The sequence below is a fragment of the Lissotriton vulgaris genome, chromosome 7 (genome assembly GCF_964263255.1).
Source record: "Lissotriton vulgaris chromosome 7, aLisVul1.2, whole genome shotgun sequence".
Taxonomy (NCBI): Eukaryota; Metazoa; Chordata; class Amphibia; order Caudata; family Salamandridae; genus Lissotriton; species Lissotriton vulgaris.
The window spans coordinates 1,034,017,173-1,034,039,291 of NC_141695.1; the positions used below are offsets into that span (position 1 = coordinate 1,034,017,173).

At 44.1% G+C, this 22,119-nt stretch overlaps 1 protein-coding gene across 1 annotated transcript in view; it reads left to right on the forward strand.

The window, feature by feature from the left end:
* ADAMTS2 (ADAM metallopeptidase with thrombospondin type 1 motif 2) overlaps positions 1 to 22,119 on the forward strand; it is a 1,719,397-nt gene that overhangs the window by 892,278 nt on the left and 805,000 nt on the right. Inside the window, exon 7 of the mRNA XM_086931466.1 lies at positions 8,466 to 8,571. Within this exon, the coding sequence (XP_086787592.1) occupies positions 8,466 to 8,571 (106 nt within the window). The remainder of the gene's footprint in view (positions 1 to 8,465; positions 8,572 to 22,119) is intronic.

Consider the following 22,119-nt stretch of genomic DNA (forward strand, 5'->3'; position numbering starts at 1 on the left):
GGACGTGGTCGTGAGTCCAGAATCTTTTTGATCACTAAGAGTGCTGTTGTCTGAGGGATATTAGTGTAAAGGGACTCGATGTCCATAGTGACCAGAGTTTCAGTCATTGGGTTGTACGGGTGGTGCTCGATCATGTTGATCATGTGCATCGAGTCCTTTATGTAGCATTGCGTTGAGGGGACAAAATCTTTAATAAAGAAGTCTACATAAGATCCCAATGGTTCTAAGATGGACCCACAGGCTGAAACAATAGGACGGCCTGGAGGATTTTTCTCATCTTTGTGCACTTTGGGCAGCGTATATATTACCGGGATTCTGGGCGTTTTGACATTTAAGAAGTTGTACTCTTTTTTGGATAGATATCCTGCCTCAAGGCCTTCTTTTGTTATTTTTTGTATTAAGCTCTGTATCTCTTTAGTAGGATTATGACTCAGTCTTTTGTAGTGCTCTTTATTCTCCAGCTGACGCATTATTTCTGAAATGTATGCCGTTTTTTCTTGTAGTACGATGCCTCCGCCTTTGTCGGCGCTCTTAATGATGAGATTGTCATTGGCTTTGAGTTGCGAGATGGCATTTTTCTCTTCCCTAGAAATATTATAGGGAATAAACATTTTCTTATTTTGGAGGTTCTGCAGCTCCTTCAAAATAACCTTCTCGAATGTAACCACTTCAGTGGGAATCATACTGGCAGAAGGAGAAAAGATGGAAGGTGGTCGGAAGGGGGTGTTGTTTGTCCTTTCTGGTGTGGGATGTAACTGAAAAAAGGCTTGAAGGCGTATACGTCTAAAGAATCTCATAAGCTCAGTTTGTAAATCCATGTAATTAGGAGGAATTGTGGGCACAAAAGAAAGGCCTTTCATAAGTAATGATAACTCTTCTTGTGCAAGTGTGTGTTTAGTGAGGTTAAATATTGGGATGCTGTCAATTTTATCCGGGTGTGTTGATACTACACTCACCACTGGTAATAGTTGTTGCGAGTTCTGCGCTCGCCGGGTGGGTTGTGCCATCGTTGGGGTTTCTTGACCTTTCCGCGTTGCGGTGGGTCCTGGGCACCTCTGGCTAAAAAAGAATTTTGATGTAGTCCGCCTCTCCTTGCGCCGCTACTACCTTCACCGGGATCAGAGCTATCCGAAGATTCGGCAGAAGTGTCTGAGAATCCCACCAGGTTCTGGCGTCTGTTATAGCGGCCCCACGGGCGGCTGTTTTGAAAGCGAGGATATGTTTTATTAATATAGAAATACTTCTGCAGGTAAGGATAGGTGTTTTCTATATTATATAGTTTCACGTCTTTTTTGATTTTGTTGGACTTTTTGTTTTGTTCGATCCTGTGGAATTCAGCCACAGTGTTGTCAATTTGTTCCAATAGTTTTTTTGCATCTGCACTAGGGTCAGAGTCTGTTATTTGTTTGAGGAGGTCTGCAATCTCTACTTCCAAAGATTTGAGAGTTTCACTCGCAATATCAATGCCCAGGGCTAGCCAGTGGCGTGAACAAGTGGTGCCTATAAAGCTAAAGTTTTGAATATATTTGGGATTATCAGTGAAAATTCCCGAAATGTTTCGAACCTGTAAACCCAATGGAATTACGTTGGCCTTTAGATAATCTGTTAGCATTAAGATCATGAGTTCTAATCGGACTTGCTTCTTTTTCAGTTTTTCTAGTTGGTCTGGAATGGAGTCATTTACTGAGATTGGAGCCTCTGGTGTCTCTGAAAGTAAAGAAGGGCGTGAGCATAGTTGTTTCAGATAATCGTCTGTGTAGAGAGGTGTGTTAACTGACATGTTAGGGGACAAGTATGGGGAAGGGTTTACACAATGTGGGGAATTTGGAAAAGACGCGGTGTCAGGACTGGCCCGCCCCCGAGGAGAGGTGGGCAAGGGAATAGAAAAACCCTTGCAATCTTGTGATTGCGCTAAGTGTAGGTATTAGTGTACAAGGGAACCCGTAAAGATTGGCCAAGGACCACGGGTAGAACTAAGTATTTTTATTTTACAAAGGTCCTAGGTTGTAGTGATAATTAAAGAAATAATTTACACAGGCTCGAGATGAAGGCTGTGTTTTTCCTTCTTCAGAGTCCAGCCGGACCCAGAAGCGTTTATTTTGGAAAACAATTTATAAGTATAAATAGAATTAGGCGAAACAGGTCGCACATGAGTAACTGGGCACAAGCCTGTACCTAGTCAGAGGAAGACAATACAGGGGAAAAGGAGAAAGAATTAACAGGCAAACAAGGAGAGCAGGGTGTCTTATAGTACAATGCAAACAATTTTTGAATAAGCACAAACCCACAGTAACTGCCGTGAAAATTGCAAATCATAAAACGAGCAGTACTGTAAAACAGTCGACGAACGTTTCGATCCCTATCTCCAAAAATATAGTGGGATCATCTTCAGGACTAAAGTGAGCTTTGCCTGATTGGTCGAGTGAGCCTGTAGGGTTTAAACAGGGAGAAAAGAAAGGGAAATGAAGATTCTAACAACAATTCGTTACACAACTGGTCAGTAGCCACTCTTTTCATGCAGGGTGCAATACGTGCACATGCAGTTGCTTGTTCCAAAGGGCACGGATGGATATGTGCTCGTATTTGGAGTGTGAAAATGACCGAGTAGGACATACCGCTTTTGCTCGTTAAAAATAGTGATCGGTGACGTGATATCTGGTGCGTGGTGCGAAAAAATGACAAAGTGGGGGAGTGTTGGCCAGAAGGTTGACAAGGTTGTGAATTTAACCTTAAAATAAGAGTTTCTGGTTACCACGAGCGAGGCACGGTGGGCTGGACGTGGCTGAAAACACTTCAGTGGGCATTCAGGTTCCGAAGTAGCCGAAGCCTATAAGAAGGTAATTTTACCATACACTTTGCGAATGACAGGTTTGAGTCAATAAGGTTGGAATAGGGTTACCGGGTTTACCGTTTTCGCCTTGCAGTTTGGTGCGCGGCGTCAGGAAGGATATCGGTATCTACCCAATTGGGTCGGTTCAATTTAGGCCTGAAAAAGAGTGGTTTGGTCAGAGATTAGGACCTGTTGGGTGAAGCCGGGGTGGCGAGTTAAGTGCAGTGAAGGAACAGAATATTACCGTTACAGCCTAGCGTCTCTAGCGTGGGCTTGACGGGAAACTTCGATTTGAAGTTTAACCTGTGAAAAAATGATGAGCGATATGAAGGTTGGAAGTGCATAAGGGTGAAGGTGAAGGCGGCGAGTGCAGGCAGGTAATTACCGTGAAATGCGGCTTGTTATCTCCGCAGGGCGCTCAATGGCGTGGGCCTTTTCCGTGCGAGCCTGCAAAGAAGGAATATGGAAGGCACACATAAGGCATATTGGACTGAACCCGTCCCTCGTGAGGGTCAGGGTGGTGGATCAAGTCAAGGCTTACCGTAATATGCTCGTAGTGGGGCCGAAATGGGGTCCCGTCTGGAGGCTCAATGGCCTAGTGCTGAGTGTCTGCATGCAGCGGCGCCTAATGTAGTCCGTGAATGTGGTGATGGAAAGTGAGAGTGGACTAATCCGGAGTGACAGTGATTCCGAAAATGGGCGCCATCTTGGAATGGTCAACCCAGAGAGTGAGTGAGAAAACCAACTGGTGATTTAAAGGGGTTATAAAAGGAGCGCATCCAAATATATGGGCTCTTGTCAAAGTGCGGTTCTCTGAATCACAAGGTCACAAGCTATTTAAAAACAACTGACATTTGAGAAAGTTAAAATTGAACACAGACAATTATATAAGCTCGTGCAGAAGGAGGAAAACCATTGATAGCCAACTTATATTAGGCTAGTCCAATCCTCTGTTCTGTTGAGGCCATCCTGGATAGAGTTGAACTGTATGATGGACTTCAGCTCTTCTTTGTTGAGTAACTATCCCATGTTGCTACCTCTCGGTGGAAGTCTCAGTACTTTCAGGACAGTCCATTTCAAATCGCTGTCAGAATGTTTTTGGGCTGCAAAATGTTCCACCAGAGGTGCATTTAGAGTCCCGCACCGAATGTGACTTCTGTGTTGCCCAATGCGAATTTTTACCTTCTGGCGAATCAGGCGGAACTGCTCTTGTAAGGATGACTATTTCCGAGAAGCTGCTACCCTAGCATCCAAACTCAAGGAAAGGGGCTACCCTAAAAAACTAGTTTAAAACGCTACCAAGCGGGCGTGGTATTGCCCTAGGGAAGCCTTACTCACACCAAAGGAAAAGACTGACTCTAAGCGCATAGCTTGTGTCTCGACTTTCTCACCAATTTCCAATCAATTGAGAAAGACCATTCTCAAGCACTGGCCAATACTAAACACAGGTGTCCTCTCCATTGAAAAACCAGTGTTTGCCTTCAAAAAAAGTAAAAACCTCAGAGACCACCTTGTGAGGGCTGCTTTGCCCAATTCTCTACCTCCGGCTACACTTGATAATGTATGGGGTCTGTCCCCCATTGTTGGGCATGCTAAATGTGGTGGGTGCAATAACTGTGACAGCACTATAGAAGGAAAAAGTTTTACCTTTAACAATGTTACCATACAATGTCGTTCCTTCTCCAACTGCAACACCTGCAATGTCATCTATTTAATCCTATGCCCATGCCAAAAAGTGTACATTGGACAAACCAGCCAGAAGGTAAAAATTTGCATTGGGCAACACAGAAGTCGCATTCGGTGCGGGACTCTAAATGCACCTCTGGTGGAACATTTTGCAGCCCAAAAACATTCTGACAGCGATTTGAAATGGACTGTCCTGAAAGTACTGAGACTTCCACCGAGAGGTGGCAACATGGGACAGTTACTCAACAAAGAAGGGCTGAAGTCCATCATACAGTTCAACTCTATCCAGGATGGCCTCAACAGAACAGAGGATTGGACTAGCCTAATATAAGTTGGCTATCAATGGTTTTCCTCCTTCTGCACGAGCTTGTATAATTGTCTGTGTTCAATTTTAACTTTCTCAAATGTCAGTTGTTTTTAAATAGCTTGTGACCTTGTGATTCAGAGAACCGCACTTTGACAAGAGCCCATATATTTGGATGCGCTCCTTTTATAACCCCTTTAAATCACCAGTTGGTTTTCTCACTCACTCTCTGGGTTGACCATTCCAAGATGGCGCCCATTTTCAGAATCACTGTCACTCCGGATTAGTCCACTCTCACTTTCCATCACCACATTCACGGACTACATTAGGCGCCGCTGCATGCAGACACTCAGCACTAGGCCATTGAGCCTCCAGACGGGACCCCATTTCGGCCCCACTACGAGCATATTACGGTAAGCCTTGACTTGATACACCATCCTGACCCTCACGAGGGACGGGTTCAGTCCAATATGCCTTATGTGTGCCTTCCATATTCCTTCTTTGCAGGCTCGCACGGAAAAGGCCCACGCCATTGAGCGCCCTGCGGAGATAACAAGCCGCATTTCACGGTAATTACCTGCCTGCACTCGCCGCCTTCACCTTCACCCTTATGCACTTCCAACCTTCATATCGCTCATCATTTTTTCACAGGTTAAACTTCAAATCGAAGTTTCCCGTCAAGCCCACGCTAGAGACGCTAGGCTGTAACGGTAATATTCTGTTCCTTCACTGCACTTAACTCGCCACCCCGGCTTCACCCAACAGGTCCTAATCTCTGAGCAAACCACTCTTTTTCAGGCCTAAATTGAACCGACCCAATTGGGTAGATACCGATATCCTTCCTGACGCCGCGCACCAAACTGCAAGGCGAAAACGGTAAACCCGGTAACCCTATTCCAACCTTATTGACTCAAACCTGTCATTCGCAAAGTGTATGATAAAATTACCTTCTTATAGGCTTCGGCTACTTCGGAACCTGAATGCCCACTGAAGTGTTTTCAGCCACGTCCAGCCCACCGCGCCTCGCTCGTGGTAACCAGAAACTCTTATTTTAAGGTTAAATTCACAACCTTGTCGACCTTCTGGCCAACACTCCCCCACTTTGTCATTTTTTCGCACCACGCACCAGATATCACGTCACCGATCACTATTTTTAACGAGCAAAAGCGGTATGTCCTACTCGGTCATTTTCACACTCCAAATACGAGCACATATCCATCCGTGCCCTTTGGAACAAGCAACTGCATGTGCACGTGTTGCACCCTGCATGAAAAGAGTGGCTACTGACCAGTTGTGTAACGAATTGTTGTTAGAATCTTCATTTCCCTTTCTTTTCTCCCTGTTTAAACCCTACAGGCTCACTCGACCAATCAGGCAAAGCTCACTTTAGTCCTGAAGATGATCCCACTATATTTTTGGAGATAGGGATCGAAACGTTCGTCGACTGTTTTACAGTACTGCTCGTTTTATGATTTGCAATTTTCACGGCAGTTACTGTGGGTTTGTGCTTATTCAAAAATTGTTTGCATTGTACTATAAGCCACCCTGCTCTCCTTGTTTGCCTGTTAATTCTTTCTCCTTTTCCCCTGTATTGTCTTCCTCTGACTAGGTACAGGCTTGTGCCCAGTTACTCATGTGCGACCTGTTTCGCCTAATTCTGTTTATACTTATAAATTGTTTTCCAAAATAAACGCTTCTAGGTCCGGCTGGACTCTGAAGAAGGAAAAACACAGCCTTCATCTCGAGCCTGTGTAAATTATTTCTTTAATTATCACTACAACCTAGGACCTTTGTAAATTAAATGTGATGCTGATCATATGTATCTACGGCCAACACATGCTATGAATGGAATATTTTACTTACCCTGTAAGCTTCTATTCGTAGCGTGCAGTGCCGTAGATTCACATGCACCCACCCGCATTTCCAGTAGCTATTGGTTTACGTATGTTCTTATCTAACATGTTAAATGCTATACTACTATTTACTCGCACATTTATCTTTTCTGTCTCTATATTGCTTCTGTTCTAAAGCTCACCCGATGGAGTCAATATACCTTGTGACTCAAAGACTTCTTTGAAGGAAAACAACTTACAAACGTTCAAACCCAATACTAGACGGTACTACATGCTACAAATAGATGCTTACAGGGTAAGTAACACAATCCTTTTTAGTCATCTCACAAGTTACCTAGGAGGCTGTCATGACAGTGATCTAAATTTCTTCAGCAAGTGGAATCTAACAGACACATCCTAGCGTCACTCAAGCTCCCTGATGTTTACTTGTGTTTTCTTTGTCCTATTTATAATTCTCAGCCGACCTGTTGTTTCCAATATAGAGATGGCTTTGGGTCAGCAACTCCTTTCTCACTCATGATTGGTTGTGTGTGTTGTCTGTTTCAATCTTGATTCAATGGCTTTTCTTCCTTTTTTGTGTTTGCCACCAAGGAGCATTTCAGCCTCACATTGTTCTGATTGGTTGAGCTGTGTTCTTCCACTGCTGGAACTACATTTTTCCTTTATATTCTGTGGGAGTGCATGTGTTTCCTTTCTCTCTCCCTGTGTGATCATCCCCCCCCCCCCACAGTCCCCAACACACCATCTCTAAGCGTGTGCATTGCTCTCCCAGCCCACCAGCCCTCCTGTCCTTTTTCTTTTTTATTTTGCTCCTCCTTTTTATCTACCTTGCTTTTGCTGCTTGGCTGTGTTTATTTTCCACCACTCCCAAACCACTCTACCATTTCTCCACCATCCCTCCTCCTTGTGTCTTTTTTAAATTTTAACATGGGGGGCCCGGCATCTGCAAATTGCTACCAAGCCTTTTAATGATAATGAGTTATGATCAGGGCCACTGGCATTATACGATTTTGCGTCCGCAGCATTTTAAACACAATTATGGATCTATCACATTGGCCACATAATCTTTCATCTGATGTATAATTTTCAGATTCCACCAAACAAATTTTGTTTCTAGGTCAAACAAATCAAAAGTTACTACAAATGCGGTGACATGTGCTTGTGTTTGGATGTTAAACTGTTGCTAATGAGGAGTAACATTTGAACATGCTGTGTTAACATATGTAAAAAGCAAAATGATGCAGTAATAATGTCACAAAATGTACAGCTTTATGGATCATAATTTGCCTATCCTTGCCACATGATGCAGTCAACCGTGCTGCATAATTTTGCCCTCCACTATCGCATAATTGCAGTGTTCTCAGGTATGTTTTAGAATATTGTTTTCCTGTGCAATCATCATCCGGTGTATTGACTCAGGAACGTTACACATTTCCCTTTCCATCCTCACACTCATCTATCCTGAAAATTGGTAAAATTGATGATAGCTGTTGCTTGACTTAGCCAAAGTTACAAGGCAAAGTTAGTTATCACTGACTTTCCTGTATTATTTACGATACGCTTGAATTGCACCTGTTAATGCTTTAAATAAAGTTATTGAAAAAAGGTCAAGCTAAATGTATATGTTGCCTCCCAGCTATATCCACCACCACTCTACCATATGCAGTTAAGGCCCTCCAAAGCAACCGCTATGTTAAATATTACAAACATTACAGTCAGTACATTTATAGCTCGAGCATTGGGATGAGCTAGTATTTGCATCCTTTGTCCTCATCTCCGATTTCTTTTCCAGGGTATGCACCAGTCACTGGAATGTGTCATCCTGTGAGGAGTTGCACCTTAAACCATGAAGACGGGTTTTCCTCTGCATTCGTGGTTGCCCATGAAACTGGCCATGTGTAAGTAATGTCTAATGGTTTACCCATCTCTTCACTTCAGTAGGTTTTAGACAAAGTGGTGATCTGTCTGGAACTGGCAGCACATGTCGGTTGGGGCAGCATAACGAAAATAATGAAAGATAACGTAAACATGTATGTCTGTGGACAAACACATATCAAGCTTGACTTGCAGGCAACTATATGCAACCATAACATTTTGCTGCACCCTTTCTAAGCAGATGCGGGGAGCTCTTCCCCCTGATTATATTAAGTGTGCCAAGTGGGTGGTGGTTGCATTTTAGGATATATACTCAACATGTATTAACGAGATGGGTTTGCAACTCGGGCTTTTCTTGTAGGATCCACCCCGGCCTGGGGGTGACAATAACCGAGGCTAGCTTCGTGTTGCCTGGAAATCCATAGCCTTTAATGTTCTCATTACACACTTACCAAAGTATTTTACTCAAGTATGCTTTTAATCACTTATATCTTCACTTGTTGATCGTTTGGAATTTGCTTATCTTATTTTTTAAATAAACCTGGTTCCAAGGTGGTTTCTGCTATGAGCCTGCAGGATCCTGCGAATCGAGTGTATCAAAACGACTGAAATGGGTCGTGTGGGTCTGCTACTATCCTCCTAACCTGCACTCACTCATTTTCTGATTCTTGCTGCCCTTCCTTAGTTCTGGTTACTGCAGTCTTTCCAACTGCTGCTGATTCCTTGAGCCACAGACGACATGGGCAGTGTGATTGTGGCATGGGTCTGGTGTCTGGTGGGTCGGGTGGCTTGGTTGACTAGTGCATCCACTGCAGGGGTCTCTGTTCGACCTCATGGTCACAGGTTTAAATCCCGGTAGGTCCACTAAGCCTTTCATCCGTTCTGAGGTTGATAAAATGAGTACCATTGAGTTGGGTAACAATAAACATCTGTTATTCAGCACCAAGATGCTCCTTTGGAGGAGAACGTATGCTATGCAAATGTTATGGTGACAACTTGATTAGTTTGGGCAGGCATCCACTGTATTTTGGGATTCTGCACTGTTTGCCCAATGCTAGGTCACCCCAGTGGCTGCAGACTCGTCTAGTCAAGGTAAACCTGTAGCATTACATCATGAGAGATGCAGGACAGCCTGCATTGGGTAGAGAAGCCTCAAAAAAGGACACTGCATAAAAGGTGTTGGGACTCACACTGACTTCCTGGTGCTCTTCCTCAGAGACATCCTTAGGCTGTTTGATGGACCCTGACCTCATGATTCAGTTTGCTAATAAGTGTGTCTATAGGTCGCTAGCCTGTGAGTTCTCCCTTCATCCCACCAAGTCACAGGAGGCCAGCCAGACCTCGAATGGAGGGCTCAAGAAATGCCTCGAGGAAGTTAAGGACTGGATGTCCTCCTCCTCATTAAAAATGAACGGGGACAAGACAGAGCTTATGCTCCTGGGCCCTGCAAAACCCAACTCCCTTGGCACTATATGGCCACCCTGTCTGGGTACCCCCCCTGCCCCAAAAGACAGTATCAAGAGCCTTGGGGTGTGGCTCGATGGATCTCTGTCCTTTGGCACACAATCCACCAAACTAGCAGCCACCTGCTTTGGCCTGCTCAGAGTGCTAAGGAAGGTACTCCATCTCCTACCGATGGAGGCAAAACAAGTAGCCATCCAAGGCCTTATCCAGTCACGACTGGACTATAACAACGCCCTGTACCTCGCTGCCCCAGAGTACACAATACGGAGGCTACAAACAGTACAGAACTGCGCCGCGCGCACCTTGCTTCAGATCCCCCGACGTCAATCAGTCAAAAATGGACTGAAAAAACTGCATTGGCTACCCATTCCCCAAAGAATCCAATTCAAAGCCTTATGCATAGCGCACCAGGCGTTCTGGAAAACGGGTCCCCTCATCACCCGTAACCTTGTGTCACATTATCAACCCACCAGGAATGTGCGTTCCAACCAGACCTTCACGGCCACTATCCCCAAAATAAAAAAATCCAGAACTGGCGGCAGGACCTTCACCTACAATGCCTCCAAGCTATGGAACACCCTACCCCTCCACCTAAGGAAAAACCCCAATCTTACCTCATTTAGGAAACAGTTAAAAACCTTCCTCTTCACTGCCGTCTGATAACGCCTTGGCTACCCCCTCCTGTTCTGTTGGTTTTAGCGCTTGGACGCCCCCGGGCAGCAATCGCGCTCTATAAATCGACATACAAATACAAATACAAATACAAGTCGTATTATGATAAAACTATTCATTCACAGACAGTAAAGGTAGATTCTTCTGCACAGAAAAGAGAAGGGTCAATGTACATTTCGAAGCTACACGATCAGCATGTTCCCTGACTTTTGTTATTTTCAAGAAAGGACTGCAATTCAACTAGGTAAACTAATATGTGCTGTATCCATTGAGGGTGAAGGCAATTTACAAAGACATTTACAGTTTCTAATAATCTATACCTTGCCATTGAATTCGTAGACTATCACTTCAAATGGAGACAAACCCTTTGGGATTTAAATCCTGTATGTAGCACAAGATTTTGGCTTATTTATAATTCTTGTGACATTCAGCCCAGTAGACCTGTTGGTTCTCATCAAGCAAACGTCCTGGGTCTCCCAGGCCTGCCTGTCTGTTGAGAAACTTGATTAGTGAGTATGCCTTTTTCCCCTTCTGTGCTTGCAGCACTAAAATGCAGGGAGTGGAATTCTGTTGCCAAATGAAGCCCTTGTCAATGTATTTGTTCTTTTTGGTAGCGAGCTGTGCTCTTTTCTGTTGTAAAAGTGTGAGTATAACACAAACGTTGTATTTGTTCTTCCATGTTTAGGAAATTGAGGGCTACCACTGTGGAAGGAGGAGGGCATATTCATATTTGGAGTCATGCTTACCTCTTACTCTTGGTTTCTAATGTTTGTGTCTGTAAGACTGATGTTTATAGGACCTTTGGTATCAAGAAACATTATGGTTTCTTAGCCTAAAAATTGATTGAATCCAGACCACAGTACATGCAAGTATAGCATGCCAGGGTCTCTACCTGCCCATACCGAGTTGTGACTCCAACTCTTTTGATGAAAAACATTTCTGGTGCTGGTTCCTCTTGGAGGTGGGTACTGAGTGTAATGAGGGTCTGTCTTGGAGTGGCAAAAGGCACATAAAATACTTCTGGACCCAAAGCTGACCGTCTCTGGCATCTCTAAAAGAACTTCAATTAGCCTGACTCTCCCATGAACTCACCTAAGATACTGTCCTTTTTTGGGTAGAAATGAAAAATCCTACAAATTTTCGAAGGTGGAGTTAAATCTAGTGAAGAATCCTTCAAAAGAATGTCCTCTATATACCATGGCTATGGACTGTGAGTAATAATATTGATATATCTTTTTATTGCATGTGTCTGCGATTAAGTGGTAGTAACCCCTGCCCCTCTTTTTGGGTGAAATGCATGCCATGGATGAGTATTCTCTGGCCTTCCGCGACACAGCAGTCAGTTGGAGCATCTCACTTGAGAGATTGAGCTCATAGCACCTGAATTTATTGGTGGGTGCGCCGGGTATGACTTACCTGTAACTTGTAAATAAGAGCACGGAGAGTATGCTACAATGTAAAATAGGAACTGTAGCAAGAGTCTGGGTAAAGGATACCACACCTCATCAGTACTGTGTCCCCAGGCAGGCCCTAAAAAGTAGCCCATATTTAGTTACCAATTGTAGATTTATATAGCGCTGTTTATTGCCTTGAGGGTATCCAGGCGCTGTTCATGGGCATGGGGAGATTAAGTGATTTGCCCAGAATTACAGGATGGTGCGCTGACGCTAATACTCAAACCCGGATCCCCAGTTCCCAACTCGGGAGCTCTGGCCGTCATCACATAAGGAACAGAGGTTGCACCTGACCTTTATAGTGCCGCGCTGTCACTACTGCAGGTGGGCTGTTATGCCCTGAAGCAGAGGAGGTGTTCCTTCAAGCTGTCAGCGATCAACCAGTGGGCTGTTGTAGAGAGTGCCTAGTTTACACTGTCATTAAGAGGAGGCATCCAGCCAGGCTCCCAGCATTCACACTGTCAGCTCAGTCAGAGAGTGTGTCCACCAAAAAAGTGACCGGCAGACCAGCATCTGGACTGTCCGGTAGAAGTGTCTGGGCTGTGAAAAATGTCCAAATTGTAGACAAAGCATTTAATGGTGATGGTGGTAACATGCTGAGGGTTCAGCATGGGCAAGGTTGGCTTGATTATTTCCTTCTGTACCTTGGATCCACTAACCTCTCTATATTATAGTTAATTAAAATCCTACCACCTAGGGCCTTCACAGCCAACAGATATATTGAAAACGTTGACTTCTCAGACATCAGTCCAACTGATTGACCTTGTCGAAAAAGTCAAGTTTCTACTGCTTGGGGACGCTTACCTTCTATGCAGATATGCTCTAAATGAAGGTTCGAGGATATGCAGGCACTGGGGTCATAACATCAAGGTTTCCAAGTAAATAAATGATCAATGACCGCTTAAAGTTATTCACCATCTTTTTTGTACAAAAGTGACACTTCACCACTTTTGCATGTATATTTTTCTATGCGCTTTATAATTGCTGCATACCACAGAGGAAACGTACCAGAGCACTGCACGCCCTTCACTGTCTGTATTGTGTTTACAATCTGTACAGAGACAAAATTCAGACAATCACAACCCTGCTGAGCTCTTTCATCTTTATTTGATGAGTTCCATAGAACTGATTCATTGGTACAGTTGCTCTTAAGTTTATGATGTTGATTATTTCAATATACACACACATTTTTTATGTTTCTTTGGAATATAAATGTCTCCAGATGAGCCACCGTTTTTGATCAAGTTGGTGAGAGTCAAGATGTGCAGATGAGGGGCCTCTGTTGAGTGAAGCTGAGGAGTGTTTCATATGAGCATGCTTTCCGTTCATAATTCCAGTAGGGTCTGTGAAAGTTTCCCCGCTCTGTAGTATGCAATACGTGAAGCACCACAGAATTTCCTTCCATTGTGTCCAAAAGACCACAGGACCTACATGCTCAGAGAGAAGACTCAATTCTGTGAAGCTGGCCGTGGCTGTAGTTCCAAGAGTATGCAAGGAGCATTGAAGGGCATTCATTATATGTAATGCAGGGCACTCTCAGCGTGCACTTTAAGTGGTTTGTGCAGATCTTTCCAGAGTGAAGTGAAGCACTGATTCTGCAAACTTGTTGTGCTTCACATTACTATTTACCTTGAACTGTTGGTGAGTGGAGGGCCTATTTATTTGATTACAGTGGCTGTGCCGATGCACAACATCATTTGTAAAATGCTATCGGCTATGCCTTTCTTCAGGGGCAGTGGCATAGCCAGAGCTTTTGCCGCCCATGGTGATCCCTCAGTTTGCCACTATGCAGGTAAGAACGTGGTGAGGAAGGGTTGACAGCTGACGAGCAGCAGAGGGGGGTGGCATCTGACCACGAAGATGCCCCAAAATAGTGCCACCCACCCCTTAGCTACGCCACTGTTCAGTGGTACCTGTTGTCTCGGGAGGGTCACGGGGACAAGCGTCCTCACCGACAATAGTTTGAGGGTTCACAAGGTGAGGCCTATGGCTATAAGAACAACAGGAGCCAGGAGTTTGATTTGGTGGTTAGTGCCGTCATATGCCCAACTGGCCTTACGTACGCGTGTCACTCTTTATTAGAACTGGAGTCACATGAACCTACGTGGCATACCAGTTGCGTCACACGCATCTTCCTGGGACTGCAGAAAGCTAGTATGGTCGCCTCTTAGAGCACATCCTTGATGTCCTTGAAGGCCTTAGCTTGTTCTTTGTCCCACTTCCAGAGAGTAGAGTCATTTGTGTGTTCCCTCAGGGGTTGAGTGAGTGTTGTGAGGTCTCAAATAAACCACCCACAATAGTTACCCATACCAAGGAAACTGCGGACCTCAGTGACTTTGGTGGGGGTGGCAGCATCCTTAATGTCACAGACCTTTTCAGGGTCTGGATTGACTCCTTCAGTGGAAAGATGTAACCAAAGAGCTGTAGCTTTTCCTTCGGAAATTCGCACTTCTCCCGGTGGAAAGTGAGTACGACATCCTGTATTCGGCGAAGCACCTGAGTCAGACGTGAGTTGTGTTCCAGGATGGACTTGGCGTGCACCATAATGTCATCGCTGACATTGATGACTACCGGTATGTCCATGGTTAGTTATTATATTATATTTAGGAAAACTTCTGCCACTCTGGACACCCTAAAACTCAGGCGGGTGTATCTCGGAGACCAACATGAGTTGAGAATGTGGTAATGTTGCGGGAAACATCATCCAGCACCAGCTGATGGTACCCAGATCTCAAGTCTAACGTGGAGAACCAACATGCTCCTGCCATTTTCCCAATCTGGTCATCTATGGTCGGGGTGATGTGACGTTCCCTTTTGATGGCAGCATTCTGCAGCCTCATGTCCACACAGATTCTGACTATGCCTGGTTGCTTGGGCTTCCTGGTGACAACAATTGGGGAGACCCACGGGTTGGGCCCTGTCACCTTTCCAATGATGTTGGCTGCTTCTAACTTTTTCAGCTCTTCCTCCACTAGAGGACGCAAGTGGAAGGCTATTCGCCAGTGACGTAAGGCTACAGGTTGTACCGTGGAGTCGATGTGGAGATGCACTTCCTTGCCTTTAAGCTTCCAGATTCCTTCAAATACATTTGTAAATTCCTCCAAGATGTGCTGGACAGATTCCTGGTGCACTCCGAATGCAAATGTCACCCCTCCCAAGTCTTCCGCAGCGCGGCAGCCTAATAGCATGCCCTGCCCATCCTCCGTTACGTACACATTGGTGGTGATGGAATGGGCATGTCTTGGCCATAGACGAATACTGTGATTGACGTGGGGTATAGTGTTGGTGCAGGCTTCATGGTCCCATACAGGGTGGAGGACATGATGTCAATCGTGGCACCCATGTCTACCACAGCCTTGTCGTCCTGAGGGCCCACTCGGATGTTGCATTGGGGCAGTCTCTGTGTGTTCCAACCATGTGCACTTTGTGTACCACCCGTTCTTCCTCCTCATCATCATCCATGTCACTGGGCTCTCTCTTGCCTTCTGGCTCCATTCTGACCACTTGTCGGGGTTCTGATATCTTTTTGATCTACAGACTTTTTTGAAGTGGTTGAATCGCCCGCATCCGGAGCATCTTTTGCCCTTTGCCAGACATTCCTCTGCTTTGTGAGGTGGTCCTCCGCAGTACCTACATGTTTTCCCCTGCCCTGGGGATGCAGTTCCAGCTTCTTTCTTGTTCCACCGGGTTGCTGGCTTGGCTCCCACGATGTTCACCGGTTCGGTCTTGACTGGGGACTGGAGAGCCATTTCCATGTGGGCCGCTCGGGCCTTGGATAGTTCATTGGTGTGTCCGAGTGTCAGTATGTCTGTTAGTGTCTTCCCAGACTCCTCTAGAATCCGTTCACAAAGCTTGGCGGACGTACAGCCCTGTATTATCTGTCCCCTAATCTCTTCCGTTTCGTTGCAGAATCCGCATGTGAATGCTAGATTCTTGAGTTGGGCATGGAAGGTGTCCAGTTATTCTTCTGGGAGTTGGCGCGCTTGCCGGAATGTGAACCGTTCTTAGTCTTGATTAGCCATTGGTTCAAAGTGTCCATTGAGGGCATTTATCAGGGTGTGGTGAGTTTTGGGCATGGCTTCTTCGACCGTCTTAGTTATATTGTGAATGTCCTTGCCTCCCAGATGTAATAGCATGGCTCTTTTCTGATCCCCATGGACTTTTGTGGCCTCAAAGAAAATGAGTAGGCATTCCACCCAGTCTTTCCACTTTGGGGCAAATGACGACGGGGAGCCTTCCACTATAAAGGGCTCTATCTGGGGGATTGTCGACATGGTGACTCTGTGTGGCCTTGTGTTGTCTCACCCCTGATGTTGATGATCCGGCTGATCCACTCTTTCATCCAGCACTGCTGGTGCTCACAGCTCTGCGCACTGTCCCTTTGTCCTTACACCTTGGTGTTACTTATTTTGTCTTTTGTTGACCTAATTCCTTGCACTAATTCTGTGTTGGCTTGTGTCTTGCAGCCTACTGTGGCCTTGTCCTCCCATGGCACTGTCCTTCCCACTGCCAATGCCGCTGCAAGATGAGGAGACGCGCAGGGAGAGCTGCTGATTGCAGCCGCAAGTTGCATGCACGTGGCTGCTCTGAGCAGGCGCCCTTATGCAGAGGGGGCGCATGCCGCTATGCCACCGTGGCCTTGCAGTGGAGCGGCTCACATGCGGCAGGAGGCCGTGAAGATGGCAGAGCAGCAGCTGCTCACCCTTGTGGTTGTCGGTGGTCTGGGCTCCGATCGTGGCACACTGCAGCAACAGTCAGGACGGCTCTACTTGATCCGCAGACCGCTGCACTCCTAGATTCCAGCACACTGTGGCAAGAGCACCGCAAGGTTGGTGGGAGATCCTCGCGGCCGCCACTCGTTGCAAGAACGGGGAATGCCCTCCCTCGTCGCCAGCTGTTGTGTCGGGAGGGTCACGGGATACGTGACCTCACCGACAATGGTTTGAGGCTTCACAAGGTGGGGCCTATCGCTATAAGACCAACAGGAGCCAGGAATGTGATTTGGATGTTAGCGCTGTCGTATGCCCAACTGGCCTTACGTACGCGTATCACCCTTTATTAGAACTGGGGTCACATGACCCTACGTGGAGTGCCCATTGCGTCACGGGCACAACACAACAGTACCAAGGGATCTGGTGTGGTTCTCCCTTTGATACATTTATTACTTTACGGGTAAGTGTTGCAATATATTTCATGGCCGGTTGCCTACCCTTCAACTCTGGCACGACCCTTAGTGCGACCTTCAGCATGTCTCATGTGCCTTGGTTGAATTTACCCTCTGTAACCCCATTTGGTCCATTGAGTGATTAATTTATTGCAGATTTTGCTCTTGCTGCCTTCTGCGTGGATTTCATGAATGCGAACTGCCCCTTTAGATCAGTCTGGTCGCCCGGGCCTGGTAGAGTGTGCAGCATGAGGGTTCCTCATAGACATTCGATTTGAAGTGTGCTTTGTCCTTTCTCCATTTTTGCAGCAGTGATTGCATGGCCATTAAAGTGATTCTTATGGCCTGGGCTGTCTGAGAAGTGTATTCTGGACACACTGTCACGGTTTATGGATTAATGAGTACAGAATACATCTGAAGATTTACAATTTGGAAAACCATAGGATTTTCGAACACTAACAGCCTTTTACTTATGTGCTAAACACATTTAGCAATTCAGAAATGTTTTTCTGAGTCGCTAAATATGTCCTGGCGCAAAACGTTGATATATCACCATCTAAATGTTTTCATCCAGATTTCAGTAAGCGCTGTTCCAATCCTAAATATCGAAATAGTGTCATGTGCTAAAGAGAAGCAAAATTAAAGAAGGGGATATCACCTGGCACTATGCTGAAGTAAATGGTAGTGGTTATGATACCAACAAGCCTGTGTGTGGAAGAGTGACTCTACTGTGGAAGTGAGAGACATGAAGACAGGACCTAATGAGATGCACAAAGAGTGGACGACAGAAAGAAATAGAATAGGTTAAGAAAGAGAAAGAGACAACATGTGTATCTTGGCTAAAGATATATTTAGCCGTCCTCATTGCCTGAGGAGAGGGAAATAAGAAACAGAATGAAAACAAGATAAAGTGTTAGAACAACAGACAATATCTGTCTCTCTCAAAATGAACTAAAACTCCAACTAAAACAGAAATGCCCTGCCTCTACAATGAAAACGACCCATCATCACTTCTCCACTGGCTTTCACACCTATTTCCAGTGTTATTGCACAGTGTTCAGCCCAGCAAGCAAGATTCATGGGTTTCCTCTTCACTCATGGCTATTTATCTCCATGACAACACATGAACAACATTTCAAAAATACAAATGTACCCAATGCTCCCTTTTAAAAACTATGAAGCCATTTATACACCAGATGGATTCAGACAAGCAGGGAAAACGAAGGTTCTCCCATTAACGGGGCAACATTATACTTCAAGGACTTTCAGAAAACCCACTGGCATCCATAAATGCCATACTAGCGATGGCAGGGTGTCTTGTCAGAGGAGCAAAAAAAAAGTCAGTCTATGTGATTCTTCTTCTAACTCAAAGTCCAACATTAGAATCAAGACTAGTCCTCAACTCCTGCTACATTGTTGTCCATGTGACCAACCTGATTCAGCCTTCATAGTGCAAAGAAACATTGTACCTTAAGGCTCTAAATCAATAAGGAAAATAATCTTAACTTTTTTGAGTATCCCAAAGGCAAAATGCTACATTCTATAATGTATCATCCCTGTTCAACTTCCTGGAATCATCTAATTGAAGACATCCCTTTGCTTCCTAATATGATGACCTTGTGAAAAGGTCTTAAAGCTGATTTCTTCAAAATCTATCTTCCACTCTACTAAACTCTAACAAACAATTTATACCCTCAATCTTCACTGTTGCCCACTCAACAGCTCAGCTGTCAGAAACCTTATGTGAGCAACATAAAAATGCTTTCATAAGTATTACTGAGGGATAGAGAGAATTTGGCTCCAGACAAATATCGATTTCCTCACTACTGGATTTGATTGGGCAGAAATTGTCTACTTATGCTGAAAATGAATGCTTGTAATGAGATTATGCTCAATATGGAAGACCTGATTTTGGTTTGGTGAAAATGCAAATAAGGAAACTGTAGGTTTCTTTGATAATTGAGAAACGATATTTCAGATGAATTGCGTCTGATCTGTTTATTATGAAATGTTATGATAAAGACAGTAAACTTCAGTTCTTTATTGTGAAAAGCATAGGATAAAACCAATATTTATTTATACGAGGAGTACTCATACATGGTGACGGTGTTAAAGTTAGTAGAGAAGTGCTTTCTAACACTAATGTCACAGAATATGGTAGTAGGTAGGGGTTCTGGTTATACTCCTCTGAAAATCTTTTTTTTTTTAATTGCCTTGGTTGTAAAACCTGATTGAGAAAGCATCTGTCTGTGACATTTTATATGATCACAAGTAAAAGAGCTGAAAGAAGCAGAATAGAGAGGGGCTATGGTTCCCCCCCACATTTTAGTCTTCTTCTGTTAAAGGATATGATTGAAAAATAGTTGATTCAATCGGCTTAAGATGTCGTTTTATGGCTCACAACAGATTCTTATTAAGACTCCAGGTCGAATACAGCAAGAAGAGGAGTTGCCTGGTACATTGTGAACTATATGATACATATTAAAGGAAGAGGTTTTATATTAAACTGCTTGCAAAAAGCATATGAAGTGTTTTTTCACTGTAAACAATCTGACAAATGGATTAAGAAGGGGTTTTACATTGTGTACTCCTCACCAAACACCATAACATATACTTAACATTTTGAAACATTTTCCAAACATAATAGGGAGGAGTTTTATTTTGTTAACCCTGACAGATGCAGCTGGAAGAAGTTTTCCATTATACACTCTATGAGAAATACCAGAGGAAGTTTTTTTTTTTATGTGAACTGCATGACAAACACCTTCGGAAATCATGCCAAATGCAATGTAATGGGATTTAGCACATATATCTCTTTTTAGGTCCTCCACATTACATGCTTTTTGTTCCCAGAAGGGAAGTCATTGTTCATGCCAATGTATAATTTGAGTCTCTCTAGGTAACACATGTTACTTTTATAGTCAAGAGGCTTACTTGATTGATTTTTGTGGTGACAAAGGCAGTAGGTCTCTAATTTTACATTGGCATAACTTGTAGGTGTCAGCTGCGAGGATTGAAAAATGCTTTAAGTGTTGCAATGGGCCCAGATGTGTCATTCCTTGTTATTAGAGTTACCACCTGTTGGTGCACAACTCGTAGCTCTGTACCACATAGATAACATGAGAGGACAAGATGTACCTGGTTAGTTGCCTCTATGATACGTCTTTTGGGAAAGTGATGTGCATCCTGCGATTCTGTGAGACTGCTTCAGGAGGGGTTTCAATTTGCAGTTCTGCTTGGAATCTTGATTCGAGTGGACCAAGTTCTCCTCAGTTTGAGGCACCAAGTTACAGAAACTCCAGGACACGAATAGAGAGAGACCTCCATTGCCACAATTAGGGCCCAGTAACTCCTGACTGCCATGGGATATACCAAACGGGATGTCTCAAATAGTATAGAAAAAGGTTACTCTCATAAATAACAACACAACAAGAAGGGCTCTGACATTGTGTACTCCTTGCCCAACACCAAAGGAAGGAATCCTTTAGATAAACCGCTCTTTAAGACAAATACAGTAAAAAAGGTTTTTACATGGTGAGCTTCCCAAGAAATGCTAAAAGAAGGGGTTTTAACGTTGACATAAAAAATAAGAGCGATTTTACATTGTTATCTCTTTGGCAAACACAGCAAGAAGGTCTTATACATTGTGAACTCTGATAAACACCATAGGAAGTAGTTTACATTTTTTACTTCCTGGCCATACAACAGGAAAGAGATATACAATGTGAGCTAGCAGCTGACATATACAACATTATTTATATGCATATGTGCTTGATATATCCATGGGGAGAGTTTAGATTCAAGTCAATCTATTGTTTGCATCTTTGAATCCTTTTTACCGCTTCGCTGCACGCAAGATTTCCCTGTGTGCGAATTCTACGTGTGCGCAAATCAGACGACCCCCAGCTGTCCGATGCACACGCCCACCGTGACGTCAGATGGTCGGGCCGTCCGATGCACGGAAGAGGTTATAATAATTACTGGGACTTGCTAGGCAGAGACCACATGGTTATGTTTATTTATTTTCACATTAAAATCAACTGACCTGTTTTAGTAAGGATCAAATGTGGTGAGAAAGGCAATAGCCCACTTGTTTACTTTGTGGATGACTTGACAAAGCCTATAGGCCTAATCTATTTGATCATGAAAATTCTCATGTTTTGCAATAGGTCCGATTAGAAGTGTCGCTGATTTTCAAGATTAAGCCTACTGGGGGTTCAAATTGCCAAATGGTATCTCACAGATAACAGGAGAGGCTATATTGACAGGGTTTCTTGCCCCCTGTAATATTTTTTTAAGGTATATAGTTTACACCCAGGTTGATCTACAAGACTCATAAAGGATTGGTTCCAATTTTAATTGCAACTGAAATCCTGTAACTATTTGGCATTTTGTGTTTAGTATAAAGTTGTGTTATCAAAGAAAAAGCATTTGTTTGACATTAATCTATTTTGTTCTATTTTTGTTTTGTGCTTATTTCTGGGTTTCTAGCCAAGTTTTACATTGAGAACTATTTGATAAATGCACTAGGAATTGGATTTACATTGTGAACCTGCTGATAAATGCAAGATGAAAGGGTTTTACATTGATAACTCTGTGACAACTGCAATAGGAAAAATTCCCTGTTATGAACTCCTTGATGAACACCTTAGGCAAGTGCTGTACATTGTGTTACACTAAGAGAGTGTAAAAAATGACGCTTCCATTAGAAGTAATAAAGATGCTTTATTGCTGAAACACCATAGCAGAGGGGACAACATGTCAGGAACATCTCTCAACAGCAACTGCCTTCCCAGACCTCCAGCAAAGAATATAGA